Below are 23,782 nucleotides of genomic sequence, written 5' to 3' on the forward strand. Positions count from 1 at the left end.
TCCAATGGTGAGACGTCATATTCGCACTCCTGTTGAGTCATTGGCTATTTGTCGTCCTTGATATCCAAACCAGATCTACCGAAATCATCAACACAAAAACAAAAACGCTATTATTCTCCTCTACCCTCCTTGCATATGTTTTATTTTCCCTCTCTTCAATTCATCGTCTACGGTAAACTAAACAAGATAAAAAGTGTACAGTAAACAACTCTGATGTTGACCGTATCACACGTTCCTCGTCTTGTAATGGTTCCAAAAGTATACTTGAAAAAAACGAATAAATATTCGAGTACGTATTATTAACGCATTTATACGGTGAAAATACGGACTGTAAAAAACAAAACAAAAAATAGGAAAAAAATATGTGGTACATCGAATTCGAAGCCCACTGCATGAAGAGAGAATAGAAAGGAAAGACATTAGAGAGGAAGTACTCGTGCTCTCATCCTCCTTCCCCATATTTTCATTCTTCTTCTTCCTTCGTTTTTCCGAACCCTGAAAACCTAAAAAAATCAAAATATCTGTTGATTCTCTCTGAAATCTCCTTCTTCAAACTTCGAACCCTGAATTTTATATCTTCATCGTTTCCAATCTCTATTACGAACCCTTGTTTGTTTTATTTCCCTCCTTCATTCGTTTCGATTCAAAACCCTAAATCGTCCGAGTTTGCACCGATTCGGAACGTTGTAACTCGCCAGCCCAATTATGTTTCCCCCTTTTTATATAACTCTCTTGCTAATTCGTTAAACCTAGTTCATATTTAACGGTCTAAATCTTTGCTCTGGTGTTGTTCATCGATTCCCCTCGAGTTTTGGAAGGCTGTTCTTGTTCGAATTTGAAAAAAAAAGGCGGGTTTTGTTGCTCAAATACGTAAACCTAGGTTCGTGTAAAATATTAGGGCACCAATTGTGAGTTTCTCTTGCTTATTCAATTTAGGGCTTTTATTTATTAGTGTCTTCTCAAATATCTAGGGCACCAATTGGATTCGTTTTCCTAAAACTAGGGCATCACTTAATTTGTCATGACATTTGATATCTTGACTAACTCGGGTAAGGAAAGACATTGATTGGTGTTTCTTACTACGTTGGAGCTCAAATTTGTGTATTTCTAGGGTTTCAAATTTTCAAATTTCCATGGTTGCATAAGGTCTTGCATGAGCTGAATTTCTCGTTTTATTTTGTTTGTGCAGGTAATTCATGTTATTGGTCATTGAAATGCGGTAGCTTTTGAGTAGTTTGTCCAAGGTTGAATTTTGATTGTGAATCTGATATTGGTTATTGAGTTAGTAGCTGGTTGGTCTGCAAGTGGACATAGTAATTTGATATTCGTTAATTGGAGAGATTAGTTGAGTTTTATTGATTGTTATCATTGGTGATTGCTCATTTGGAAGGGCAATGGGAGTGGTTTAACTGATGAGAAAAAGATTTGATTCAACTGGGAGATGAGCGGACATGAGTAGGCTGTCATTTAGGCCTCGTCCTCTCGACATTCATAAGAAGCTTCCAATTGTTAAATCTGTTAAGGAATTCGAAGATGATGATAATACTACCTCCACACGCAATTCTATATTCCGACTTACTTCTGAGGTTGAGAATGAGGTAACATACTTTATCTGGATGTCCTTTTGTATTCTTTGACAGTACAAATGGCTGCTGCTTTGTTCTGTTTGGCATTGAACTGTGATACAGACTTCCAGTTTCTGCATGAATGCTTTCGATGCTATAAGATTTATTTTTTTACTATAAACCCCAAATTTTGTACATATCCTGTTCTTCATTCCTTGATAACTTCACTTGCAAGTTCAAATACACTGGAAATCAGATACAAAGATAATATGATACTTCTATTCCTCATGTGAATTTGGTATTACCAACTAGGTTATTTATTTCTTAACTTTGTTAAGGTTAAGGTGTCAACCCTCAATTTATATTTCTTATTTTTCCGAACACCATCTTAGGAAATAGTGTGAACTAAGTTTGCGATGTTTTATATAGCTTATACTGTATAACCAAGAATGATGGCAAAATCAAGCATTAAAATCTCCCTGCAACACGTCAACATCCTTATTGACAATGCTACGTGACTGAGGAGGCAGTATCAGTGTTGTTAGATGATGATTGCATTTGAATATATATTTAGGAACTTGGTCATCCATGATTTCCAAATACATCGTCTATCTTTAGATGTCATCTCTATATTCTGATCTTGTGTCTGGCATATACATATATATATATATGTATACCAGTAACATTGTGTGGGTGAGAATTCAAATTATTCTATGGAGTAGGCTGTAACAGATGTCATGATAAGGGTTTGGTCTTGTTTTTTTTTTTCAAATTTATTTGATTCGAGTCATTTTCTACATTGATTGGATATGTGTTTTACTCTCAAGTCCTAACAGAATAGTCGTATTACAGGTTCCAGCAACGCCCACTAAGAAATATGCTCCCGAGATACCTACTCCACAGTTTGATATCGTGGATACATATGAAATTGATTATACCCCAACATTTGGTCAGCCAACATCTTATTTACGAGGAAGGGGAGGTTCGTTGTTTTGAAACATTTTGGAAAATATATGAGATATTTTGTTATATTAGTTGCTCAAAACTGATGGGATTTCTTTTACTATCTGCAGCCCGGGCTGAAATTGGAGAGTTCGTTGAGTACGATCTGGACAACGAGGACGAGGATTGGCTTCAAGAGTTTAACAATGAAAGAGAGATTCTTACAGCTGAAAAGTAACATTTTATTCCCCTAATTGTTGGTTGAGATGTTAAATTTACACATTAAAAGTAAAATTTATCAGTTTATAGACATGTTCTGTTTGTTCTCTTCTGTGATCCTCTATGGCTGCTGCAGTGGCGCTGCTTTTAACAACATTGATACTCCTTTGCTATGGATAGGTGTTGCATATCTCTTAAATACTAATGCATCAATTTCAGGTGTACTTGCATGTTCTTTTAGTATGGGAATCCACATCCATAAATCTTAATGTGATTTTTGAAGAGTGACGGTTCTTTCAGATTTTAGGTCCACTTTCAGACAGATCTTAGTTCTAATCTAGGAAAGCAAGTGCCCTGTCAGCGAAAAACAAAAACGTGGAAAATGTAGATGCAGATTCTTCTATCATCAGAATCAAATAAGCTTAAATGTTTTTATGATCGGTAATAGTAGTGGGCAGTTCTGTTATCTGCTTTCCACTAGTAGAGATGTCTTTATTATTGAGTAACTTTAAAGCAGTTGTTGAATCATTATCGCTAGATGGAGCTGACCCCCTCTACGCCTGTAACAGTGGGTAAACTAGATTGGGTTAGACCTCGAGGTCTCGAATGAAAGGACATACTTAGATAGAACAAGTACATCTATCAATGGTTTTTTAGTAAAAAGTTGGTGACAACACTTTATATATATATAAATGCTTGATGCGGGTACTTGTATCAACTGTCTGATGTTTGTGTAAATGCAATGACATGTATTTGTGACCAACTTATAATTTGAACCAGCTTAAACTAATCATTGTCAAAACCAACCTTATGATGTATTCATGTAAATTTATAACCTCATTTCTAAAATGACCACATACCGTCATATTTGTAACTTAGTATTATTATTTGATTCTTGGTGCCTGCATATTTTACTATATTGCTGTTGCATTGCTTTTAACCATCCAAATATGCTTTTTAATTCAGGTTGGAGATTCTTCTTTTCAAGTTAGAGGTCTTGGATCACAAGACTCGAGAAAGAGCAGGTGTTATAATACCTCTTGGTTCACCAGTTCCTGCTCTTTTACAGCTTGATGTTGCCATTGAGGTGAGCTTTAATTTCATGAATCTGACGTGATAGTGATACTTACCATAAGTTGCTTTTCCATTTCTCTTCCTCTTTTCTTTCACTTCTACAGTAGTCTTTTGTATGTTCTCGTTACCATGCTGCTAGGATATAAGTTGGATAGAGCTCCGCTGTGGTTTAAGCAGGTTTTAAACTCTAATAAGCTCAATTTTGTTGGATCTATAGAAATAATTAGACCCTCTATTGTTAAACTTGTTGGGTTGTTAGGGGTTACTGAAATGGGTCTCAATTTTCCAGTGTTTGGATTGATGTCCTTGCACAAGACACTTGTGCCTAGAAATGATTGAATAATGGTTGTCAATTTAAGTGAACATCTGTACCTAGGTTTTCATTCTATACTCATGATGTATTTCTGGTTTCATGAGTCTAATGGAATCAGGGAGATTTGTGGAAACCAAATGATTGTTATTTTCGCACGTATAGTCACATCCTTTTTGCTTCATATTTATGGCTAGGGTGCAGTTACCGTGATCCTTCGTTTGTAGTGTCCTTTCTTAAATCTCAACCAAGAACCTACAAAAGTTGAGCCACTCCTTATATATGTAGGGAAGGGACAGCAAGCATAGCGTTCCTTCTTAGCTTCATTACTTAACGAATGAAGAGAAAAAAATTTTAGCCAAATTAAAAATGGATGCAACTTTTAAGGTCAAAAATTGCACACCTCTGCATGAAAATACTGGGAATCAATGTGTACCTGTGAACAAGGTCAAAGAAGTATCTATGTAGAGTATTCTCGTTGATTGAACCCATGTAGCTTAGGGTTATGACATTTGAAGTTTTAAGTTTTAACTTTTAAAACAAGTTATCATCATTGCCAATCCATAAAATTTAAGCAACTGTAGAAAACTGGGCTTACACACACATTTGCGGTAATTTTGTTTTTAATCCAGTAAGAATGGACTACTTTTTCCAACTGATCCCCGCGGGTTTAATATTTAATATGTGACTATGGTGTGCATGAATCTCGTGTAGGACATTGCATATGCAGAATCACTTCTGTTAGTCTGTGTATTATAATTATGATGGTGGAGATTTGTTATTTAGGTTTATTTAGAATTATTGCAGCCTGTGTTTGACGTTATCTGTGTCTAATTGCAATCATCATGAAGGATTGCAATCATCTCAGGCCAATTCTTTTTTTTTTCTTGTTAATATTAACTACGTCAGTTTGAATCTTTTCTTACTGGTCATATTTGTTTATTTTGCAGCTCTTGTTAGCGCAATCTGTACGATACAACGTTTGTCAATCTGTATATAGCTACTGGAAAGAAAAGGTTAGTTTCTCATGCATATCAACTATTTCCCTTCTCCGAATCTGATAATATTTTGGTGCTGTTATCTGGGAGTATATTTGTGTTCATGGTGGTAATAGGTGCCTAGGTGGCATTTTTGTTGGACATTTAACTGTTTAGAAACTTCTTTATCTTGATAGAGATTTTCTTTTTTCCGTTCATCAATATGCATATATTGGAATTATATGGTTCAGCAACTCCACAAGTCTTATCTTTAGTTATAAAATCTTATGTATCGTATCCTTCTATTAACAGAGAGACCGGTGGCACAAGCCCATACTTCGTCGGTTGCAGGTGAGATCCGATTTAAACTGAGAACTCTACTTTTGAATCGTAGTCTAATGAGCATGTTTTTTCTCTAGGCTCTTGTTATGCATCTGAATAGGTTGTTTGAGAACTCTACATTAGATGTAAATTAAAAAGACGTGCGTGGTACTTGTGGATGTCATTCTTATACTCAGTGTGTAGCTTGTGGGTCTGCTTTCAAATGAATATGATACATTTCAGATTGGTCACATGTGCATCATTTAATTTTGTTAGATTTCGATGGGAAAACATCGTGCTATTAGATTTTCTATCTTCGCAATTATTAAGTCTTTGTTACTCCGCTAGTTTTTTCGGGTACGCCCCATCTTCTTTCACAATGACTCATCTGCTACTTGATTTAAAGACAATGGTACCACCTCCTGTTTTAACTGATTTCATATGTTTTACGTGGTTGAGTATGATTAGGTAAGGATGTTAGTGAAAACCGTAATGTTACTCAAAACCATCCGGGTTTAGGAAAAGGTTTGGGATGTTTTCCATGAAGATTGGATTTCATTTTTCTTGCAGTCTTTGTCTATTTTATTTATTTTGGAATTTGTATGCGTCTTATTGTGTTTAATATGATCGGGCAATTCTAGTTATTATTCGTAGAAGACGGAAGCATTTATCTGCACTCCAACTTGCCTCTCTGTTTTTGAGCATGGAATTTATATTTTTTTGAATTATTCTGTTTAATGATCACCTTGTCGATTAATAGTTTGTTCACGTTTCTAATTGATTTATGCACCTTTTTGTCGCTGCAGCCCCCACCACCAGTGAACGATACCAATCCGTACAATGTATTTAGGCCTAGGGAGAAAGCCCATCGATTACACACTAGAAGGGTAAATGTTTCTTATCTTTTTATGATTTTCCAGTTATATTATTTTTTAAAACAAAATAATGGTGAGTATTAATGTGTTGGTAATTAAAACAAAATAATGGTGAGTATTAATGTGTTGGTAATTCTCAACAATCTGTGTTCTTTTAGATGCAAAGGAGGGAAAACAATGTTCAATCATTTGAAAAGCTACGTCAGGTAAACTATATGATCTGTTTTGTTATTATTGCACACTTTCCCTTTCGATGAATTGCGAATGTTTCTAGGAACTATTGCCTTATGCGAGTAGAAAATTAGTTTGCAAGTGAAGAACACGTTGGCTTTTCATGCCGTGCCCTGGCGGTTTTTTTTTTTGGTAACAGTGACTGTATTGTTTGTACAGTGAACCGTGTAGTGTAGCTTATTCTTTTAATGTGTAATCCCTACCGATTCTCCATGCCAGCCCTCCCATTGTCGTATACGGTACATATACTTTCAGATCAAGTATCTGTGTCTTCAGTTTAGGGAGTGACGTGTATACCAATGATGGAGTCCAACATATGCTTCCTTGATGGCACTTAATAGTTTTATAGTTACTCGGGGTGTTTAAGACCCTACAATAAAATGGCCGTCTAGTTGTGAATCCTCCTAGCAGAAGTTAAGTAAGCAATTAGCTTAAATGCTACTTTTTACCTACCGGGTGGTAGACTAGTAGGAAAGTTTGTGGCAAATACAAGATGTTGGGTTGATGAAGATAGGTAGAAGAGAAAGATATCGAATACTGGTTGATGTAATAATCCTTGCATCACATTCTTAACATTATTGGGTGGAAATCTGTCGATCACATTTGCTTGTTATGTCAACTAGGCCTAAATACCAAAAAGGCTATCTGTATGGCGTCATTAGGAATTAACGGCAGTGCTCGTTATCTGGTGATAATAACTAAACTGGCATTATAAAAATTTGGTAATTCATACTATTATAAAGAAAAAGATTCAAGCCCAATATTTTTCTGTTAGGTGATACTTTGATATTTTTCTATTATCTGTGGTGGGGGTTTATGTTTTAATTCTCTTCTTAGAAAGGGTAAATTTGAATTTGTGGCATTCAGGTCAGGCGCAACCTGGACCAGGCTAAAACAGTAATAGAGGCTTTGATCAAGGTACCTTCTTTTTTACCTATTTTTGTTCTTTCTCTTTTGTCAGTCTTAGATTGCTCTTGTACTTTCTTGCTCATGTTTGGGTCAAATTTCTTTAGAAACATATTATGGACTGGTTAATCCTTGTTTGCAGAGGGAGGAGAAGAAAAGAGAGGTTATGGAGAGTGAGATCAGTCTTCAACGGATTCAAACCAAGTATAAGGTGTGTATTTTATAATGTTTGTACTTAGTCTTCTTTTTTTGTTAGCAAGTAGAGACTCAGCTCATTGAAGTAGATGTTCTTTTTTGTGGTAAAGTGATTATTGGATTTATGTGTGCGGTGAAATTGGTTAACATATTTTACATTCTTTTCAGAATGAGACTCAGCTCATTGAAGATGGTTTCGACTTACTGGGGGCCTACCCTCCAAGATTCGGGTCCGAGGATGATTTCATGGATTCAGATGACCTTTCAAACGGTTACTCCCGAAGCACTCGACCGGTTGCAGCACAGAATTCTCCTTTCACGGATTCCAAGCTTATGATGGTTCCGACAAGTCGCTTGAGTAGACGACAACCGTATCAGGGATGGCTTCAGAGAAGGGTATATATACAATTTCCCCGCGCACCTTTAAGGTTTTTAGTTTTTGCGTGTTACTTGTTAAACTTCTTGATTGCAAAAGATCGTCATTCTGCTTTAGTACTCTTCTTTTTTTTATAAGCTTGTTGTTACCGAGTTAGTTGAAGTCTGATCATTTCCTTATTGCACATAGAAGATTCATATCCCTGGTATTAATTTTTCTTATTTTTGATGGAAATCAAATGCAGGATCCAAATGAGCCAGTTTTATTATTTACCAAACCTTTAGATTCGGAGAAGTTGGCCAGTGCAGGGATTGTTCCTCCCCCAAATCCTCCAATAGAAAATGGTGGTCTGTCTTCACCGAATTATTGTTTCCGAGGGCGGATTGGAAGAGGTGGCAGGATCGTGTTTGATAGGTGGAATCCGCTCCTGCAAACCCCAATTGCTCATGATAAAACTTCTTCATATGTATCACCAGGTCTCAGGCTCCCACCTCATCATGGTTAAATTCATACTAGTTATTCTACAAATTTTTTTACTCGGGGCTCAGCACCTGAGTTAAAAGCCAAAACCAGGTGGCCATCCCAATGTGGTAGGCTGGTGAATCCATGTAAGGGATTCCCGTTTTACCTTTTCAGTTCTACTGGTGGGATCCAGGATTATCATCCGAGAGGCCAGAAAGTTAATCTATCTTGGGAAGCAAAGCCTGGTTCGGGTTATTTGTTATTTTTGCACAGGCAGTGGAAATGCAGTGTACCACGATGACCAAGCAAAAATCGGAGCACCAGCAAATGAATGAGACGGTGTATGTTGACATGAGCCCTAGACTTAAGTGGCTTGAAACCAGTTTTAGGGCAGTTGTAGATGTTGATGGTGATGTTCACGTCCTCTTTGCTGTTCATTTTTGCTGTGTAGTCTCTCCCTTGACCGGTGGTTCCCTACCCCATACCCGTATTGTACAATTATGTCATGTCCACCTGTTTCTTGTTCTACTTCAAGTTAACTTAGAACTCTCACAGAAATGTGATGTATCCTCTCTTAAAGTTCGATTTTGTTCATCATTTAACCCAGTGATGTAAAAATTTCACATCACTGATCAGGTGTTCTGAAAATTATGAAATATAACAGAGAGAGACAGCTTTCCCATTTGTGTAAACTCCAAATGACATCTAGATATTTTTTGAGGCATACTCAAATTAAGAGCCGAACCAACCTATGTTTTTTGAAATTTTGCCCAGGTTCAACAACAAGTTTCTTAATATAAGTGCTTTGAGTGGGGCCTGGTTATAAGTGCTGTGACCTATCGGGCTACTGCCAACCAATGTGTAGATATGAGCAGCTCACCTAGACCGGTCGAATGTTAATAAATGACTGGGAATTGTCGGTTGTGGCAGATTGCTGATTTTTGTACTATTTCAGAAATGTTAAGGGATTAGTCCTGATTTGGGGAAAATAAAGAAGAGGATAAGTCAACTGAGTTTGACTCATGACTATGGCGTTAGACTAAGGTCAATTCCTATGGCAACGGCCAAATTCATCTTTTGTTGAGCCAGGTGGATGGCCAAACTGGCTTTTCCATTATGGTAAAGTACTGGGCGTTTGATAACTAAGTACGCCACCGTAATACAAACGTTGACGCTCGTGGATAAATCGCTGGCGTTCGTTGCACAAACGCTGGCGTCTGAACCAAGGTCGTCAACAACTACTTTTCAACGATTACCGGAACGGCTAGTTTTTACCTCTATAAATACGGTTCGAGTTTGATCTTACAAATTCACAAAAATCTTTCATCCGATCAATCTTTTCTTTCAATTGCTTTCAATTTTCAACCATGAATTCTGATTTTGATTCTTCTGAGGAAGATATGGAGATGGATGAAATGTTGTATGAAGAAGACGAAGAAACGTGTAGGGAGTTTTTGCGTCAAATGGATGAAGATGCAGATCAAGATAGAAGAAGACGAAATTTTATATTGTAATTACAAACCGGGATCATACCAAAGTCTAGTTGCGACTAGAAGATGGACGTGGCGAGATCGACATTTTTACCACGAAAAGATGATGCATGATTATTTTAATCATGATTGTGTCTATCCCGGTGAGGATTTTCAGCGACGATTCCGCATGGGCCGCAACTTGGCGTAAAAGATTATTATCGAGCTTTTTCAGGTACAACCTGTTAGAGCATTGCTCGGTCGAACTCGCATGCGTTGCTATCTCAAGCATGTTTGTCAATGTTAGTGATCAAAACTATAAGTCTTGATTTCTAGTCTACTATAGCTAAGTCTCGGACTAGGATAGAAAGTGTAGTTGAGCTCAAGGACTTCATGGCGATTCATCATAAAAGAAGAAGAACTACTCAAGGAACCGGTGGAACTTCTTGACAAAAAGGTATGTGAAGACTTGAACTTATCTGTCACTCAAAAGTCTATCTACCCTATCTCCTACTTCTTGAGACAAAAAGTCGTATGCTATATATAGACTTAGATTATACACATTTGGTATAATCTATATCTCGAAATATATGTTGGTAAGCGATTCGCGTCGACCATGTTTATCTTTACCTAGTGACGAAAGTCATGATATGTTTCAATCACTTTGAAAATTGCTTTGACGAGAAATAGTGTAACAACTACATAACGTCCTCTAAGAATGTTTCAATGGTTGGAATGAGAGTTTAGATTACATAACCAATGATGGAAATAAGTATTGTTGTGGAAACACATATGTGCATAAGTCCTATCCGTTGAACCAAAGTTTGCGAACTTTGTTGATCAAGAGAAACCGGAAGAATGGCTTGTTGCCAAGTCCGCGAACTGCCGAACTTCTCATCCCGAGAAATTCTGCTGGAGTTGACAAACTTGTTGCGTGAGTACCAGTCCGCGAACCGGCGGAAAGTCTTTGCCGAGATTTTCTGCTGGAGTTTGTAAACTCTACCCGGTTGCTTAAGTCCGCGAACCTAGTGTGCGAACTTAAGAAGGTTATATATCTGAAGATGATTTCTGAACTTAAACTTATAAAGACTAAGGAATGCAATTTGCGAACCGTGGCTATAAAGTTCATGAACCGATTCGAGTGAATCAAATCATCTTTGCTTCAATTATATCTTCTGTAGTACATAAGATTCCCTTGCAATTGAACAACTCTCTAACTAGTTCATTTGAGTCATTTGAACTAGTTATGGTGAAGAAGAATATGGTTGGTATGAAATGCTCATATGGATAACCTTTTGGTTAACTATTGTTGAACCAAAAATGTACACGTTTGGGTACGGTTAACAAACCTAGAAGCGTGCACTTCATTTGTGTATAACAAACTAAGTTTTCGATCTAACGGTTGAGAAATATTAGCTTGAATCTAAATCAGGTTTTCATTTAACAGTGGATATTGTTTGCTTTGTGACCATGGCGAAACCCTGATTTGAAAGACTATATAAGGGGAGATCTAGCAACTCTGCAAAACTAATCCCTACACTTCACGTGTGATACTAGTTTGCGTGCTAGAGTCATGTCTCCTTTAACCTTTGGTTTTCTTCTTCTAAAACCAGTTTAACGACTTAAAGACTTCATTGGGATTGTGAAGCCACACCGATACTACTTTTATCGTAGTTGTGTGATCTGATCTTGCATCTTCTATCGTCCGAGTACAATCAGATTGATTGGATTGAGATTAATATCTCCGATAGGCAAGATATAAAAAGTAGTCACAAACATCTTCGTCTCATTGTTTGTGATTCCGCAACATATTGTTTCGCTACCATACGATTAAGATTGTTGTGAGGTGATTGATTTATCTAGGCTGTTCTTCGGGAATATAAGACCGGATTATCAATTGGTTCCTGTTCACCTTGATTATTATCAAAAGAAGGAACAAAAACTTTAGGGTTTTTCTGTGGGAGACAGATTGATCCTTTGATAGACTTGTATGTGTGAGACAGATTGATCCTTTGATAGACTTGTATGTGTGAGACATATTTGTTTATTGTCAAAGTCTGCGATTTTGGGTCGTAGCAACTCTTAGTTGTGGGTGAGATCAGCTAAGGGAATCAAGTGCGCAGTATCCTGCTGGGATCAGAGGCGTAGGGAGTACTATTGTACCTTGGATCAGTGGGAGACTGATTGGGGTTCAATTACAGTCCAGTCTGAAGTTAGATTGGAGTAGGCTAGTGTCTGTAGTGTCTTAATACAGTGGGTGTTCAATCTGGACTAGGTCCCAGGATTTTTCTGCATTTGCGGTTTCCTCGTTAACAAAATTTCTGGTGTCTGTGTTATTTCAGTTTCCGCATTATATTGTTTTATCTTTGTAATTGAAATAATACAGGTTGTGCGTTAGATCATCAATTAGAGTAATCCAACCTTTGGTTGTTGATTGTCATTGATTGATCCTTGTATATTGGTCTTTGGTACCATCCAAGTTGTTCCTTGTATTTGATTAGTACTCACAGTTTCTGTTTTAGGAAATCAAATCAAGAGAGAGATATAAACTCGTTGATGTACTTTTAATTGATTGAATCTTGTTGATTCTCTTAAAATTATATTCGAGTTTGTCCATACAGATTGCTAAGCGAAATATTGGGTGGTGTTGTTAGACCCCCGCTTTTTCACAACCTTTATTTAATTATTAGTATGATGCACGACATGTACGAGACTTTAGTCCCAAACAAAAGGTCACTGCGGCCCTCCGTATACTATGTTATGGGGTACTAGCGGATTCCACAGATGATTACATCCGTATTGGGAAAACAATCGCCTTTAGGTATCTCAAATTGTTTTGCGAAACAATAGTCGAGCATTTTGGTCCAACCTTTTTAATAAAGCCTACTCAGGAAGATGTTCAAAGAATAACTGCAGAAAACATCGAGAGGGGTTTTCCAAGAATGCTAGGTAGTCTTGACTGCATGCACTGGACGTGGCATACGTGTCCGGTTGAATGGGCAGGCCAATATAAGGTCATTATCCAAAACCAACTGTAATTTTGGAAGCTTCAGCTACTTATGATTGTTGGTTTTGGCATGCCTTTTTTGGAATCTCGGGTTCAAATAACGATCTCAACGTTTTATATAAGTCACCATTGTTTGAAGATCTTAAGAATGGGGTCGCGCCACACTGTAATTTCACCATCAACGGTCATCACTACACTAAGGGTTATTATCTAGCAGACGGAATCTATCCAGAATGGTCAACTTTGGTTCAAGCTTATAAACAGGTAGGCTTTGGTCCGACGTCTTCGAAGGATATGGAGTACTTTAACACCCAACAAATGAAATGCAGAAAGGATGTTGAACGTGCTTTTGGCAAACCTGAAAAGGAAGTTTTCCATCATAACTGGGCCGACACGCTTTTTTGATATTCAAGAAATGAACAAAATTATGCTGGCTTGTATTATTCTGCATAGGCCTGTCAATATTTTTCTGATATCCGGTATCCGTTTCCGAGTATTCGAGATCCTATAGGATTTTATCCGTTTTATCGGATATCGGATATCAGATCGGATATTTTATCGGATATTTCTTCCTTAACATATCGGAAACGGATTAGACCCCATCCGAAATGTTAATATCCGATATCCGATAGTATAGGAACTTATTTGTAATTTATCTTAATCTCGAGTCTAGTATCGGATAAATATCCGATAAGTGTCAATTGTGAAAATGTTTTACAAGGGTTTTTAAGCTTTTTTGTTATAACCGGATATTACCGGATATTTATCGGATATCCGACAGCTTAGCCTATCAGAATCGATATCTGATTTTGATATCCTATAGGATATTATCGGATATCGAATATCCGGTAGTGCTTAACCTGTCGGATATCGGATTTCTAAATATCCGACGGATATTCTTCCATTGACAGGCCTAATTCTGCATAACATGGTCACTGAAGAAACCAGGCGTGACCCAACCTGGACTAGTTTTCCATATGAAGATTTGAAGCTGAATCTTGTGGTAGAGCATGGGCGCCCGACAAGAGAATATAAACTTTCCACTGACAGACTCCACAATCGGGGATATATGCACAACTAAGACAAGATTTAATCAAGCACCTTTGGGATTTTTAAAAGGATCAAGAGACGATGCGCGGGGGTGGGGCAGAGGAAGAGGGAGATAGATGTTATTTTCAACCCCTGTAGTATTGTTGTTTATTGTAATTAATATGTATGATGCGCGGGGGCGAGGCAGAGGGAGAGGGAGATAGATGTTATTGAGGCAATTATATTAAAAGTAACTTTAAATAAACGAGTACAAGTAAATTAAACTAAACTAAACTAAACAACAATTAAAATCAGTTAGCGACAAGACTGTATTCTTCTTCGTTTTCTTCGGAAGCATCATCTTCGTCTTCTTCCACATTGACATACTGACCAGTTTGTTGAGGGGAGACTACTTGTTCGGCCGCGGCTTGTTGTTGTTCGGCTTCGACTGCATCCATTCCCTTAGTCCATGCAACAAGTTGTCGTTCATTCATTATTGAAGTATTCAAGGAGAGTAAATTGTTTAGCTTACAATCCCTGTAGTATTGTTCTCGCGAAAGACGACTTTTTTGTTGATTATTTATAGCAATGTCACGGTCCCTGGCTCTATCTGCTTCTATATGCATCTTGAATTCCTTGTGAACATCATAGTTGTACTCGCTTGAACCTCCTTCTAATGCTCGTTGTGATGCGTCTCTCGCTGCTTTTGCAGCTTTCTGACCCCCTCCTCTTCTTATCTTGATGTTGGTGTTACGTCTAGATTAGTGTTGTGTTGTTCCTGACTACTTGGAGTTCCATCAGGTGAGAAGCAGGCCCTCCATTCTGAAAATCCTGCGAGACTGGACCATATGGTGATCTTGCAGGCACTTTATGACCTTCCAACAAGTATGGATTAAACTTGTGAAGCACCCTCAAAATGGTGAAACACTTTTCATGTTGGAAGCTGCAACCTTTGTGGGATCTTTGCCACTCTTCCCGACATCTTCGTTCCACATCCGATTCGCCTTCACCACTTTTTTTGTTGTTCCACATTTGAATGATCAAAGCTACATATTTACTAACGGCTGCTGAAATTGCATGAAAACGATGAGACAACCCATCACCATCACGTCTATTGGAGTTACCTGTTTCTTCACAAATTTTTTGAAAAATCTTATCATAAAAAGTTTTTTTTCTTGATAAATTCCATTGATTTCATCTAATGTATATAATATATAATTTCTACAAAGTGACTCGTCTTCATCCATCGTATACTTGACACCACGAATTCTTGTGTTTGTTGGTTGTGATTGTTGTATATTTTGTTGTGTTTCTTGTTGTGATTGTTGTTGTGATTTTTGTGGTGTTTCCTGTGGTGTTTGTTGTTGTGATCGTTTTTGTGAGGATGCCATATTTTTTAGAAATGAAATACAGAGAGATGAGATTTTTTCTAGTAGATTGAGTTTATATGAATAGTTTTGTTTTAAAAAAAAAATTTAGAGATGATATGAAATTGTGTAATTTTGAGGTAGTGATGAAGAAGGTGTGAGTTTTAAGTCCGGAGATGAACTGAATTTATAGGGAAACCAAAAAGAGTATCAGCCGCTGGATTGAAGGAGTCGTTGGCACTTTCAAGATTAACGCTGGCGCTTTTATTTCCAGAGCGCGCTCTTGGTTAAAGCGCTATAGCTTGTCTTCCCAGCGCTGCGTTTTTCATAAAGCGCCAACGGCTGAAAACTTATATGATCTAACGGTTATAATTTTTGAGTTCGATAAATACTCCTCATTTCAACTTCAAATTCACATTCACACATCTAGTCTTCTTTACTCTTCTCCGAGCTTACAAAAATTCTTCCACTTCAACAAATTTTTTAATTCTTGAACATGTCTCGGCCCTTGTTAGTTTGGCGCACTCCGTATACTAAAGAAGAAGATGAATCTATTTGCAGAAACTATGTTTTTTTATTTACTCAGCTTGCTTCAACAAACTATCCATGGGTGAATTTCTGGACGGTTATTCATGACGGGTTCTGCAGTGACACCCGTAATCCGAGTCGTCGTGCTATATGCGACATAGAAAATCGTTTTCGTATAATTAAGAAAGAAGTAAGTGAGTTTGTAGCTTTAACCATACAAGACAATCGATATAGACTGAGAGGTGAAACTGATGCTGAGATTAGGGCTGGCAACGGATAGATATCCGGCGGATATTGACAGTTCCTATAAGGTTAAGGATTATCGGATATCCGATAATATCCGGCGGATACCAAAAATTCTAATTCGATAAGGTTAAGGTTAAGTTATCGGATATCGGATTTTTATCCGATAAAATCCGGTAACTAGGAAAAAAACGGAAATCTTGAACACAACAACACCACTAAGCACTGATGCTGCTGATTTGAGAAGAACTCCATCGACAAACGATTAGCAACAACTTCAGATCAAACCCACTTCTGCCATCGTTGTTGTGCTTGGTTCTTAATTGAGAGATTTAATTTCAGACCACATACAAACCCCTGAGCTCCGTTGATTTCGCTATTATCACTATTGCCAACAGTTCGATCTCAAAACCAAAACGACCTAGATCTGCTATTTATTTTCATCTTGAAATTGAACCCAACAAAAAATCAATTAGAGCCAATCTTCTTCTCCATGAAATATCTCCACTAAATCTCCACAAAAGAAGATCGACATCCACCATCTCCTTCTCTTGACCTTGCGAACTCTCACCTTCGATTCATCTATGAAATCGGTCTCCCACCATGAAGTAGAAAATGCAGCTGCTTGAAGAGAGAAATGAAAAAGCTTTTTCTTTGACAGAGAACTGCCTAAATATTTCACAAAGAGATGTGGTTGTGTAATGGCCACGTTGCACTTTTCATTTTCTTTCAGCATGTAAACAAAAGTTTACAATACCAAGTTTCACTTCCATTAATCTGGTACTGTGTTAGATGAGAAATTGATTCTCAAAACCAGAAATTGATTCTCAAAACCAAGTCAGTAGAGAAAGTGGAGATTAGAGAGTATAGGTTCTCACTTCTCCGAGTCGACAGATAATACCTAGGGGTAGGAAATTACAAGTACACCCCTAGGCTATTGTATGTCGGATATTAACCTAACGGAAATACCCCAATCCGATTCCGATACCGATAAGAGGTATTATCCGATAGCTTATCGGATTCGGATATCCGATATCCGATATGTCGGATTAAATCCTATAGGATGTCGGATTTTCGGAAACGGATCTCGGATTTCTGCTATCCATTGCCAGCCCTAGCTGAGATGGTAACAAGATCTTTGGCTGAATGGCAAAGATGGAAAAATGTGGCTTTTCCTTTGGAGAAATGTTTCGAAATCCTTAAGATGTTGAACAGTTCAACCCCTTCTTTGAAGCTAATGTAATCCGACGTAATTCAGTGAAGCTAATGTAAAACGCTTAATTTTAAATATATGTAATTTTATTTAATTAAGACCGTCGTACTTTTAAAACTAAAATTACAAATGTAGTAGAATTAAAAATTACAAACAATCTCTCTAACATCGCTCATCGCTAGCTCTTCCATTGTTATCTTCTGGATTCAAGAATTCTCCAAGACCTGGGGATAGACCTGCGATATCCCCACATGCCAACATATTAAATAAATTTCCATAAGGAGATAAAGATGGTTGAAGAACATTAGGCGATTGTTGGAAAGCACTCGGTGCACTCGGTCCTCCAAGCATATAAGATGTTTGTGGTTATGGTGGTGTATAGAAATCATTTGGGTTGTAGGGCGAGAATGATGATGAAATGCGCCTAGGATCTAGCCGAAATACTTGAGGTTGAGATACAAACACAGTTTTTGGTGAAAAAGTACTGTGTCGTATGTGTGGTGAAGAAGAACTCTGTCGTAATTGTGTTTCTCCCACTATTGTTTCATCACTCTCGTGCCATGATTTGTTTCTCCTGGTGGAATTGGAAGACTGTGACCACCGCCCATCATCATTTACAGTTGGACTCATTCCAAACATTGTGTTCTCGTGCCATTTCCGACACACATCCAAGTGTGTAGCCCTTATTTGCCGAGTCATCCAGTGCAAATCGTTCAATTGATTCCTCATCTCGGCCTCAGTGGAAGTCACATTGTTGTAAGGATAATCACGTTTCATACCTTGGGAAACAATGGGGATCGTGGTTGGCTCACCTTGTGAAGTAATACTTGGCATCTCCCACCTAATTTCGGGAAAATTTGACGAAGATGATGAAGAACTTGCACCCGTGGTGGGATAAGTCATAAAGAATGGCTCTTTTGGAGGTGGCTGGCTAGGAACGATATTTTCATCATGGGACAGGCGTGATAACGCTGGGAGATCATACCCATAGATGTGGGTGTTTTTTGTCCCGATTACGAGATGCGAAATCAACGCGTACCATTTGACATAATCCGGTTCACTAATATTCTTCTGTGTATTTAGTTCATACCTCGCCCAATTGGTTCTTCTCAGTCGTTCAAAATATGATCCAGAGGTTTGCATCTGTTGTGGCGGGTTAATTGCAATTGCATATATACCTTGCATTTGCTACTGCAGTCTTTCTCCCAGGTACCAAACCCCTCTATCCAATGGTGGAGTGTAAAAAACAACTCTACGCAGAGAATAATCAAGAATACATTGTCCAATATCATCACCATACTGAGGAAAATCAATGTACGGGTGCACAATGACATTGTTGTGGCTCCGAGTCATCTGATGAAACCTCTGAACAAAACTGGAACCCGAGATGTCGCTTCTAGTGCCCTTCGCTAAGTTGGTCAAGATGTACATATCTAACATTGGAAATCTTTGGGTATCGTCTTTCAGGATTGGTTTACTAACACGGAAGTAGGTATACCACCAATACTGCAAATTACTCCATAATTTTAGTATTTTGTATTAATCTATATTTGCTCATAAAAATTATTTAAATTTTAAAATAATAATTTTGATATTTACCTCTATGATGCCCCAGAAACTGGTGAAGTTATTCCGCCCATGGATGCATGATCCAGTCCACAGTACAATTCTGCAAAAATTGCAGATCCCCAGTCATAATCTGGTGCTGTGTCAAGATCTTCTAACGCTTTAAGCCAACCAAACAGAAGTTGAGTTTGGAAAGAATGTCTGACCCAGTACCCATAAGATAAACATCCTTTCGAGTTCAGGATAGTCATCTACATGCTCTGCGTTTCTCGGTTGGTTAAGGAAATACTTCAACGCTGAACATTTAATCCCACCTCCTTTCAAATATTTATAATCTCCGGGTATTTCTGAATCTATAAACGAGGGAAAAATCGTATCCCGTTTACTATTTGATATCCATTCATCTTGGTTGAACGGTGGCGGCTCTCCTATTCCACTTTGTATCCCATAAATTAAATACAAATCAAGGGGCGTAATTCCTATTACAAGTATAATATCAACTATGATTAATTCTTTTGATTATTTAATAATTATTTTAATTTTTTTTTTAAGTTAAGTTAAACAAGCTTACCAATTTCAAAATCAATGAAATGGAATGTGTGTGTCGCGACCACCACCTTTTTACCACTGTTGTCAGAATTTTGTTGTCGTGTTTTCTAGGCTTCACACTACAAAGTTCACGCCAGGGATATCTGTCAACCCTTTCTCGGACTGGAGGGGGTAAAACTTCATAAATAGCCTTTAAGTCTGAAAATCCACCTCTCATGTAAAAATAATCATCAGACCGATCTTGATGCCCCGAAACATGACCTTGGACTACTGATGGACCAACAACGACACTCGGCGCAACAAACTCTACTTCACGATTTTGAGAAAAATCTACACCTGTGGCAGGCAGCGGTGCCGTTCATTTCTTCGATCTCTTTTCTTCTTTACACTATTGACCGCTTTTCTGAAAAGGCCGCTCATATCGTATTAATTTTTTTTGATTTAGAAGAGTTTTAGAAGAAGGAAATAGTAGTGGTGTGACAGAAAATGAAATGAGTTGAAGGAATTTATAATGTTGCAAATATAGACGTTGGAATTATGGCCGTTGGAGATATGAACGTTGGCGATTTTGTTTCTATCTCCCGCGTTGATAGGACCAACGCCAGCGTTTGTGTTTTCAACGCCAGCGTTTGTATTCTCAACGCCTGCGATTTTTCTACCAACGCCAGCGTGTGTCACATGAATGGCCGCTTGATTATAAATCGTCGGTGCTTTACCATAGTGGAAAAGCCAGTTTGGCCATCCACCTGGCTCAACAAAAAAATGGATTTGGACATTGCCATAGGAATTGCCCTAAATGGTGATATGTGGAACACAATATATGGCTTAATCAGTTCAACTTTGCTTGTAGAAAGGTGAAGAAGCAGATGGTTAAAGTTGTTGAATGTCTGTTCAGGTTGACTGTGAAAAATAAGTTGTTGTTGTGCTGTGACAGGGTCCCCACTCCCAGGGGTCTGATATATGCCTGGGTATGGGTTTATTGGCAGATGTCATAATGGTGATTTCGTGATAGCTGAAGTCGGAGGAATTGGTGTGGCAACAAATTACATTGCTGAGATTATGGACATTGCAGATCACAGAGTTCTACTTCTGACTGGCTCAAAGGCTGACTGTCAATGCTGCCAGAAAATTGCCTTGATAGACCTCTAATTTTGTAAGTGGGCAAATGCCAAGATACCAATAAAAATAATCTACTACATAATCCCCCTGGCTCGCCATCTTATTTCTATATAAGCTTCCAAAGTTTGAAATTCTGGCATGTCCCGAACAACTATAATCAATAGCCTAATAATCCATACCAACACCTTACTTCAAAACCATCTTACAATGGAATCATCATCATCACAAACTCGATTCCAGTTTATGTTCATGGCCTCCTTCATCATTTTCGCTTCTTGGGTTTCTAAAGCCACGTCTGGCAGGCAGAGTAGTGTTATCGTCACTAACCATGGTTGATAGATGTTAGGAATCCTCAGGCCTAACTAACCTCAAAAACCGGCTTACAAGGTTAGGATTGCGCAAGGCTTATTAAGCACGAGACCTATGATGCCCTAAGCGATGTGGTACTATTTAACACCGCTTCCCCCTCCTCCCCTCCCTCAACGACTAGGGCTACACAGACGGAGTGACACGGGTAGCGCTGAGAAGGGTCTGGGATACGGAGTGGTACGGAGTGGTACGGAAACCACGGACACACGGGTAGCGTTGAGAGGGTTCTGGCTCTGATACCATATTAGGAATCCTCGGGCCTAACTAACCTCGAAAACCGGCTTTCAAGGTTAGGATTGCCTAAGGCTTATTAAGCATGAGACCTAGGTTGTCCTAGGCGATGTGGTACTATTTAACAATGAACCATTTTTTGGGGACTATGGGTTTTTTGAGGGGATCATGATTTGATTAGGCCATCTTCCCTATAATTATAAGGGGTGTCCTAAAAGGTGGAGATGACTAGTTTACCCTTTTACCTAATTAAAATTATAACTAATCTACAACTTCTTCTTCCTCTGTTCTACAATTTTTCTTCTTCTCTTCTTCATCAATTTATGATCATCTAAACCTGATCATATACAAATCTAATCAAAATCATCAAATTTTCATCATCGTCGATTAATTGAATTTTCATCGTCGATTAATCAATCTTTTATACACAAACCTATCCATAAGTATTTTCCCACAAACCCATTACTTCTAATTCGTTTTTGATTGAAATTTTGAGCCGTAATCATCAAAATATGTTGAATTTGGAAGTTACAGTAGTAAGTTCGGTTAGGAAAATTTTGAAAAAAACCCTAGTTTTACAACCGAACTTTTAAAAATGAAGAACACGAAGAACACTTCGGCTAAGAATTTTATTTTCGCCTAACTGAACACCTGAGTTTGGTTGAGTCGTAAAAATAATTTCAAAACTGAACTCTTCTCTATATAGCCAAATATTGAGTTCGGTTTAATCGCAAAAAAAAATAATCCTAACCGAACTTTACTCTGAAACCTATATAATGAGTTCGGTTAAATAATTTCAAAACCGAACTCTTCTTTGTATAGCCAAATGTTGAGTTTGGTTTAATCGCAAATTTTTTTTTTGCGAACTTACCGAACTCTGTTGTTTAAAGTTCGGTTACAACGTGGTCGAGTCGACTGAACCGAACAAAACTCTGTAAACTCAAGCATAGTAGTTTCGTTACATTTGATTTTTCATCAGCTAGCCGAACAAAAAAAAACTCCATTAAAGCTCTGGTTCGGTTGCCTGTGATTTTGGATTTATTAACCGAACTGCATTTGCAGAAAGTTCGGTTACATGTTCTTCATATAATATAACCGAACTTTGTTGACCTGGTTAATTTTTTTGTTACATTTTTGATTTTGAAGATATTTTAGGCCATTTACAGCAACATTCACTAAGTTACAAGCATACTTCGTTAGCCAGAGGATGTTTTTTCTCCATACTCACCCATCTCAAAATAATTTTTTTCTCCATCTTCTTCTTCTTCTATCACTTTAATCACTCAATAATTCTACTTTAGAAAAAAAACAATCTATTAATTTAACCTTAATCAATGATTAATCACACTAACTAATCATTATACAAAAATAATCAGGAGGGTAATGTTGATATTAAGATAAATATTTAGATAAGGGGTGACCTAGAATTACTTCTAATGTCTTACCCAAAATAAAACAATGGTTCCCAAAAAAAGGCTGGTCCCAAAAAACCGTTCTTAACAGTAAACACCAGCAATGGATGACTCAATATGGAAAAGTTTACACGAATTTAGCTGGGAAAGAGAAACGTTTTAATATTTTTAAGGCGAATGTTGAGTTCATCGAGTCATTCAGTAGAGCAGGAAACAAACCATACAAACTGAGTGTTAATGAATTCGCTGACCTAACTAGTGAAGAATTCAGGTCTTCTTGGAACGGGTACAAAAAGTTGTCACCAAGTGCCAAAACATTACTGCAGTACCTTCTGCCATGGATTGGAGAAAAAAGGGAGCTGTGACGCCAATCAAGGACCAAGGCCAATGTGGTAAGTAGCCAACTAAGAACATGTCAAGCAGCAATAAATTGTTTAGTTGTGTATTAAACATGTAGATAGTAGACTGCTTTTTAACAAATTCTGGTGATTGGAAACAGAACCAAAATGCAGAATGTTGTTGGGCATTCTCTGCAGCAGCAGCGATGGAAGGAATTACATAGCTTACAAATGGTACACTAATCTCTATATCTGAACAGGAGCTAGTAGATTGGGACACTAGTGGTCAAGATCAAGGTTGCGAGGGTGCTCTTATGGACGATGCCTTCGAGTTCATCCAACCAAATAAAGGCCTCACAACCGAAGCCAACTACCCTTACAAGGGAGTTGACTGTTCTTGTAGCATCAAGAAGGCAGATACCCATGCTGCCTCGATCGACGGGTATGAAGATGTACCAGCCAACAGTGAAACATCATTGCTAAAAGCTGTGCCAAAATAACCTGTTTCAGTCGCAATTGATGCCAGTGGACAAGATTTCCAGTTCTACTCAAGCGGGGTTTTCACTGGAACTTGCGGAACCGAATTAGACCTTGGTGTTACTGCTGTTGGGTACGGGACTGCTAGTAACGGAACTAAATACTGGCTAGTGAAGAACTCTTGGGGAGCTTCATGGGGTGAGGAAGGATATATAAGGATGCAAGGAGATGTTAATGCTAATGAAGGTCTCTGTGGTATTGCTATGGAAGCCTCCTACCCAACTGCATAAATTAGAATGAACCATGAATGGAGACTCGTCCTTGTTTCTTTTTACTTGTTCATGTACAATGTAAACTTCTACTATATATGTATCTGTAAAACTTGTGCATTGGATGTCTGCTCGAACAAGTA

General features: G+C 38.0%; 1 protein-coding gene and 1 pseudogene across 5 annotated transcripts; both read left to right on the forward strand.

Annotated features, from left to right (window-relative positions):
* The first annotated feature begins 390 nt into the window (after positions 1 to 390).
* On the forward strand, positions 391 to 9,135 carry LOC113302283. 5 transcript variants are annotated; one of them, XM_026551181.1, is made up of 14 exons: positions 391 to 880; positions 972 to 1,049; positions 1,190 to 1,598; positions 2,418 to 2,547; positions 2,639 to 2,741; positions 3,693 to 3,813; positions 5,061 to 5,126; positions 5,400 to 5,438; positions 6,215 to 6,295; positions 6,442 to 6,489; positions 7,382 to 7,432; positions 7,563 to 7,631; positions 7,784 to 8,011; positions 8,236 to 9,135. In XM_026551181.1, exons 3-14 carry the CDS (start codon positions 1,452 to 1,454, stop codon positions 8,494 to 8,496), a joined length of 1,344 nt encoding a protein of 447 aa, XP_026406966.1. In that variant the 5' UTR covers positions 391 to 880; positions 972 to 1,049; positions 1,190 to 1,451; the 3' UTR covers positions 8,497 to 9,135. The 5 variants fall into 5 exon arrangements, with proteins under 5 accessions (XP_026406966.1, XP_026406963.1, XP_026406964.1 ...); XM_026551178.1 differs by having other exon boundaries at positions 391 to 1,049; XM_026551179.1 differs by lacking the exon at positions 972 to 1,049 and having other exon boundaries at positions 391 to 908.
* Positions 9,136 to 20,384: 11,249 nt separating this feature from the next.
* On the forward strand, positions 20,385 to 23,660 carry LOC113305843 (annotated as a pseudogene).
* The last annotated feature ends 122 nt before the right edge of the window (positions 23,661 to 23,782 follow it).

The sequence above is a fragment of the Papaver somniferum genome, chromosome 8, assembly GCF_003573695.1.
Source record: "Papaver somniferum cultivar HN1 chromosome 8, ASM357369v1, whole genome shotgun sequence".
NCBI lineage: Eukaryota > Viridiplantae > Streptophyta > Magnoliopsida > Ranunculales > Papaveraceae > Papaver > Papaver somniferum.

Excerpts from the sequence above, each read along its gene's own strand:
- LOC113302283 (XM_026551178.1), top strand. The coding sequence starts at position 1,452 with ATGAGTAGGCTGTCATTTAGGCCTCGTCCTCTCGACATTCATAAGAAG. Across the intron at positions 3,814-5,060 it reads AGCTTGATGTTGCCATTGAG|CTCTTGTTAGCGCAATCTGT; the intron begins GTGAGCTTTAAT and ends TTTATTTTGCAG. Across the intron at positions 5,127-5,399 it reads ATAGCTACTGGAAAGAAAAG|AGAGACCGGTGGCACAAGCC; the intron begins GTTAGTTTCTCA and ends TTCTATTAACAG.